At 33.3% G+C, this 7,168-nt stretch overlaps 1 protein-coding gene across 1 annotated transcript; it reads left to right on the top strand.

The window, feature by feature from the left end:
* Positions 1-371: 371 nt before the first annotated feature.
* LOC130613295 (uncharacterized) lies at positions 372-1,741 on the top strand. The gene is made up of 4 exons (XM_057434645.1): positions 372-575; positions 695-751; positions 935-1,114; positions 1,278-1,741. The coding sequence occupies exons 1-4, from the start codon at positions 539-541 to the stop codon at positions 1,517-1,519; spliced, it is 516 nt and encodes a 171-aa protein (XP_057290628.1). The 5' UTR covers positions 372-538; the 3' UTR covers positions 1,520-1,741.
* The last annotated feature ends 5,427 nt before the right edge of the window (positions 1,742-7,168 follow it).

Raw genomic sequence — 7,168 nt, 5'->3', positions numbered from 1 at the left:
CACAGTCCTTACTTAGTGATGGTTGCCGCCTGCGTAGATGGTAAAAATAGTTCTAATAATGCAGGTGAAATGAATCACTTGGCCACAGGAATCTCATTCATCACAAACCGTTACAGATGAATTAGAACATATCTTTATCAATAAGACAAAGAGAATTAGAAACAGTAATGTTTGAAACATTTATTTTTAATTATTGCTACATAGTAACATAATATTGCCTTCAGTTGTAATACATTGCGTTGTTAACTATGTAATCGTTATTAGAAACACACAATAGTCATATCCAATTATGGTATACGGAATGCTAGCATTAATTACAGCCAGGATGAGTTGTTGTATAATTCTCTTATGTAAACGGATCATAACAAGCCCATTAACAGGCAACAATATTTGACCTGTTATGTAAGTTTGTAGATATATAAAGGCTAATTTAGTTTTAATATTTATTCCTGTTTACGAAACTACAAAGATAACAAGAACATACATTCAAATAAAAGTTATTATATTAATATATATAGGAAACATAGTTGAAACAAGCATGTACACAATCACTCTTGCTTTCGCTCTCTTTGCATGTAAGTAATCGTTTTGTTGAACAATGTAATCATAGCTGCTTTTACTGTAGCAAAATTCTCTTGCAAGTAAAACTGCAATTCACTATATACTAATAACAATAATTTCATTTCTACCTCAGGTGCATATGGTCTTGAAGTGCCAGATGTGACTGGACCAACTCCTCCACCAGTTCCATGTAAGTTAAATTTTTACTTTTGACAACCACTACGTATTACTTTTTGTATATGCATTTAGTCATCAAATCGATTTAGATTGCGTAAAAAAGAACAATAATATTATTTAGTATAATATCAACAATAATATTATCTGCCTAGTTTTACCAAAAAATATGCTAATTATTTATTTGTTTTGTTTGCAGGCCCTAACAGCATGTGCTCTGGCCAGGCCGATGGGAATTACAACTACGACCATCCAGGAAATGGCAAAAAGGAAAACTATTTTGTACAATGTGTAGGTGGAAAGTCTTATTGTCAAGCGTGTTGGCCAAAAACTTTGAAATTCAAGAAAGAATGTAATCAGTGCATGTACAGTATTGATGGTAAGAATCTAGAATATCTTTAATTATGTTCACACAATGTAGTTATACAACGAAACACAAGAAAGTAAAAAGTTCTTTACGTCTCATTATCTTACCAAGATTTTATTGTAAATTAAGACATATTTGTCAGTTGGATTAAACATATATAATTTTGTACTCATAGATCCGTGCTACACCACAAAATCTTGGATTGCACCGGTAACATATACCTGCCCTGATGAGTGTCCATCACGTGGACCTACCTTCCAAGGCAACATTGCCGATCCAGCTGAAGACAGACATTTCGTTGCTTGCTGGAATGGAGTGACTGTTGGTTGTGTCAACTGTCCAGCTGGTTTATTGTTCAATGAATATGAAAATGCATGTCTGTATGAAGGGAAATACCTTACTAAACCATCAAAGTAAAATTGAGAAGTTAGACTTAGTGCCCATGAGCTGGACTTATGACATTCCGTTTTTTGTAAAAATTGTTGTTCATTTTTGTTGTAATTGTTATGTTGTTATAAAAAAGAAAAAGTCAATTATTAATTAAAACTACTGATTTTATTTTTTCCCTTTCCCTACCAAAAGGTGAAAACAGTTGAAGAAGAGGTACATACCCTACTCTTAAAAGAGCAATTGTCTTTTTCAATATGTTGATAATTTATTGTGTTCTTCATAATCTGTCATTTTCTTTCGCATTAAGATTAAAATTGTCTTTTGGTAATGAAATCTAAACAGATTTTTTTAGAAATTTAAATCTGAAACTAAAAGTCTGAGTATGCTAAAAAAGTGCAGTTGTTTTAGTGAATTTAGAACTGCCATTGGGCACAAAAGTACTCAAAATCTCTGAATATAAATATGCTTATTTCATTGTAGCCTAAAATTGATTAAAAATAAAATTGATCCTAAAATGTACGTCATTTTTAACTTATCAAGTACAAATAATATACTTACATCCATTTACTGGTTTGAAGTTTATCCACCAGATTTTTAAAGGATTTTAACTTTTAATTTCATTATGTGGATTATGACACGTGATTATTTCGAGTTCCCGAATTTTTAAGATTTTACCCGTAAATCAGAAAAAAACAGATTTCCGGGCAATTTTTGGCAGTTTTTTATGCAATCTGTGTCAAAACCGAAAAATATGTTTAAAAACTTTTATTCAACTTATAGAAACTTCAAACAGAATTTAAAAATTCGCTCTAGAACTAAAGTAATTGAATTTTCAGCAGATATTGGTATTTTGTTCTTTTTGTGACGTACTAAAAGTGTGCTAAGTTTGATTCAATTTGGACAAGCCTATGAATAGTTATTAAAGAGGGGGCAGGACATCTAGGTTTCACTAATTTTTCTGCACTCAAGTTTCGATATATGCAGTTTAAACAGATGAATACTGACATTATTAAAGAAAAACCGAAAAATTAAATACTTGCATCCAGATGTGACATACACAAGCCTTAGTTGGGGATTATGTATTTTGCTGATTCATTTACGTTTAATTTATCTTGTGCAGAAACATTCTTTGGTATCATTGACTGACTAAATGGTACACTGAACAATTATCAGTATGTGGTTTTATAGTTGATAACTCAAATGTCACTGCGAAAGTATAATTCCTTGGTTGTGTATTTTTCATTTCTGCATAACAAGTAAGACAATTTTTTTTAGTGTACATCTGCTTTATCAATTCTAATGTCCACGTAAAGTTCGCAAAGCGTTTTAAGATTTCAATGTTTTTTTGTTTAATTTGCTATAAAACAGGTTAGCCAATATGAATATGAACTTGCTTTCTCCTTTATATTTTTGAAACCAATTGTAAGGTTAATGTTATCTAAAGTTTTGAGTTGGCAAAAGAACAAATGTTTCAATTAAAATCTAAAAACCTTTCGAGTGAGTCAACATCCGTGTTCAAAAGTAGTAAAAATTCGTGCTTTGAATTCTTTAAATTTACCGCAAAAACAGTGCGAAACCAATGTGTAATGTTGTTGTTTCTGTATACCTTGGTCACACTTCTTGCATTATAACTTTTTAGAAAAAACGGAAAAAACCGGGTTTCGGGCAATTTTTGGCATCTTTTCATGCGATCCATGTTAAAATCGAAAAATATGTTAAATAACTTTTATGTAGCTTTCAGAAACTTCAAACAGAATGTGAAAATTCGCTTTAGAACTAAAGTAATTGAATTTTTAGCAGATGGCGGCATGGTAAACAAATTTCAAGCTTTTGATGACGTCACGCAAGCAAAAATTTATTGCCGCCATTTTGTTCCTTTTATGACCTACTATAAGTGTGCCAAGTTTAATTCAATTTGAACAAGCCTATGAAAAGTTATTGAAGGGGGGGGGGGGAGGAGGGCGGAATCCCTCCCCCCCCACCTCGGTCATAATATGTTTGAAAATTTTTATTGTCCCCTTAATGCAGTTTCTTTGTTTGTAAATTCACGCACGGAAAAAATTACGGGAAATTAACATTGAGTTTTCTATTTCGTTAAAAAAGTTTTAATGTTCGCGCCTTCTAAAAGGAAATACCAAAAGAAGGCGTTAACCTACAAGTGGGGGTGAAGTAACGTTGACAGAGGGGTGGGGAGTCAGAAATCTTGAAGAAATGGTGACGTCAACGACACAGTAACTTGACAACAGGTGCGCGGAATAGCAGTGTGCGGAATAGATACGATTCCGTAGACCTTTCAACGCGCAACCAACTAGCATTTATTAATTCAAAATAGCTAACAGTTTACCAGTATGCTTACGCGTAGAGAACTTGAAGCTCATGCTGGTATGATAGTTCATACTGACATCAAGTTAGAATGTGACAGCGATTTGAAATTCGTGTCAGTATGGAATTGCTACCTAATTTTTATTTCGGGTTTAAAAACCCAATTATATGGTAAAGATAAGTTATTATCTGTTAATAGAGTAAGAAAAAAAGGCTTTTTCGATTTTTTTATATAATTTTTTACTTTTTTTGGAATTCTTAGTACCATAACAGCCATATCTGGGCGAATGCTATGTGTACCGTGTGTAACCTTATACGACGGCAGAACATTTAGCGTAAAAAACTTTCGGAATGCACGGCTGATTTAAAAAAGTATAATTTTACGATACATGCAAAAATCTGTTTTTCAATGCCGGCGTAAGATTTTAACGTCTTCCTGAACACAGACATGAAATCATTTCGACACGTTTACAGATGTTAATACGGAACATGTTGCACATATAATCTCCGCAACAGAGAATGTAACTCCTAATACAACCCGTGAAAACTGGCGAAATTAGGGAGCCAATCAAATCCAAGCTCCTTTATTCGCGAAAGCGGAAAGAAGTTCTGGCAACGATATTGGTTCGTTTCATTTAACTCATTCTGCCCTTTTCACTTCATATAAATAGGGTGTCGCAGTGTTAAAAATAAACAGTCGTGTAGCGAATGCATAATTCTCGTTCCTGTTATAAGCGAAAACTTCAAATCGTACAACATAAATCGTGGCGTGTATCTGGGCCTTTATTGTTGAATGTTTAAGAACATCGATTCCCACGCAAATTTCCATGTCGCATTTGACCTCTTATGTTTAATTGCTGAAGCCACCTGCAAGAATATATCAGGCCTTGGTGTTGGTTAAGGTACTCCGCCGGCCTTTCTTCTTTTCCCTACTGGATTGAATAAAGGGACAATGTGTTCGATTTTCCCGTTTGTGAACGTTTTTCTTATGCTTCTATATTTATTTCCTTGGACAATGACAATAATAATAATACCATTAGACCGACGACGTTTTTTGAGCCGTTGCATGTAATACACTCCATTTGGTTATATTTTCCTTTATGATCCTATCCGAAATTAACTTGGAAACAAGATTATTTTCTTTAGGAAAAAGTTGGTCTCCAGTGTAATTTACTCAAATTCCTTTCTTAAAGCAATAATTTTGCTGCCTAGAAGTTCAAAATTAAACAGAGGTGGAGCGCTGTGGCGGCTTAGAAAGTGACGTCAAAAGGCGATGTAAAACTGTGTTAATTGCGAAATGTAAACTCAAATGGGGAAATATGGAACTAGAAAATACGGCAAAAGAAACAATCCTATTAACTTAATCGGTTGTGACATGTGATATGCTGCAATGAATTCCGTGTTCTTATCGATGTTGCTATATTGTTTATACACGTTTTCTGATAACATTAAATATGGTATTGTAACTTCATTTACTTCTTGACCTGTCCCTTTTTTGTCCGCATTTTAAGCATAGATAGATTGTCCAACATCTCTCTGTACGACAATACGTACATTCAAGTTTTTCAAATAATTTCCTAATTGGCAATTACACTTGGATTGTAATTAAGAGAATAAACTATTCTAATACGCAGTGTTTTTCTGTGAATACACCAGATCAATTTGATCTTATCAGGTCATTTTATCATGAATCAATGGCACTACCGGCAGAAAGCCGTATATAAAATAATTCCCGTGCGTCTAATGAAACACTTTTTCTCTAACGCAAAAGTATACCTCTACATCTCCTACTATCCCGCATAAAGGAACATAATAGCCGTATTTATCTTGAGGCGAACTAATCTGCTAATTTGAGAAGTTTAACTGAGGCGATCAGTTCGACAGCATAAACAAAAGTCGTTAAAATCATCAGTACAAACACTGAGACATGCAGAAAAATTAAGACGTTCTAATAGAAAGAAGTTTAAAGACAAGTTAATCAGAATTAATCTTTTTTGCTATACTACAAACCTATGACACTTACTCAGTTTTTTATTTATTTTCTAATTCATCGCATTTAATCGAAAATAACTTGATTTATTAACTCTGTATAACCTTCGTATATGCGATACAAGTGTAGTCTGGTAAATTAAACTAGGTAGTTATGCAGTCGGAATATAAAATTTACAAAAGAATTACAAGAAATATATAATTATTTTACTCAAAAAATCTCACACTAAGGGCGGTTGGGTGGGTGTCCAAAACTAACTAACGATGTGTGATATTTTCCCGCTTATTCCGCCCACTTATTTCCTTGGTCACGTGACAAAGCAAAGTGTACATTGGCCGTATCTCAAACATACCCGGTTATAAGCCTTTAATAAATTCATTTATCTATTAGGCGCCTGTATGTTAAATATTTAGGTCCCATACCTCTTAAATCTTTAAATATTCACTCAAAACTGCCCCTTAAAAATCTTTATGAAATCCATATAATCGGAAAAATACAATAACTGTCGTTAGAATTATTCTTAGTACTAAAAAATTACAATACAACTTTATTGTGTTAAGTGTTTCTGAGAGATTTGGTTACGTGATAAATCCGATTACCAGATTTTTGTCGAACTTTACCCGAAAATAGAAAAAAATGGAATTTTAAGCAATTTTTGGCCCTTATTTATGCGAACTATGTAAAAGCCGGACAATATGTTAAATAACTTTTATTTAGCTATAAGAAACTGTAACCAGAATGTAAAAATTCGCTCTAGAACGTAAGCATAAGTATTATAAGCAGATGGTGGTATATTAGACAAATTTTAAGCTATTAATGACGTCACATAAAAAGTGCTGACATAAGCAAAATCTTTTTGCTGCCATATTGTTTCTTGATTGACGCACTATAAATGCGCCAAATTTGATTCAATTTAGACAAGCCTGTTAAAATTTATTCCTCCCCAGTCGTAACATGTTTTGAAATAGCCCTGACCGAATAGGGCTAACCAATGGGCGCTTAAATGCGGGTTAATAGGGTATGATACTCTTTATCCTTTATAAGAGAATAGGCACAATCAATCCTAAAACAAATTTTACGCCCCACATATAATACATCTTTGTTTGTAATAACTGCTATCCTGTCACTAAACCTTTCCATCGTCACACTACAACTATATCATCGAGGGGCGAGAAATTTTCGTCTAGCAGATCACTTATTTTATTTAGCTCGTCTAAACCCATAAACCTCGTGGACGTTAATGAACATACTTTTTATATCTAGCTACATAAATAATCTTCTAGCTACACTCGCAAGTGATGTTGGAGCGGTAGTAGTAGTACAATCTACATCCTCACTAAAAGAGTATGTCATTATTTTTTTTC

The sequence above is a fragment of the Hydractinia symbiolongicarpus genome, chromosome 10 (genome assembly GCF_029227915.1).
Source record: "Hydractinia symbiolongicarpus strain clone_291-10 chromosome 10, HSymV2.1, whole genome shotgun sequence".
Classification (NCBI taxonomy): Eukaryota; Metazoa; Cnidaria; class Hydrozoa; order Anthoathecata; family Hydractiniidae; genus Hydractinia; species Hydractinia symbiolongicarpus.
The sequence above is the reverse complement of the archived record's forward strand: the minus strand, read 5'-3'. Positions and strand labels throughout refer to the sequence as shown.

Excerpts from the sequence above, each read along its gene's own strand:
- LOC130613295 (XM_057434645.1), top strand. The coding sequence starts at position 539 with ATGTACACAATCACTCTTGCTTTCGCTCTCTTTGCAT. Across the intron at positions 752-934 it reads AACTCCTCCACCAGTTCCAT|GCCCTAACAGCATGTGCTCT; the intron begins GTAAGTTAAATT and ends TTTTGTTTGCAG. Across the intron at positions 1,115-1,277 it reads GTGCATGTACAGTATTGATG|ATCCGTGCTACACCACAAAA; the intron begins GTAAGAATCTAG and ends TTGTACTCATAG.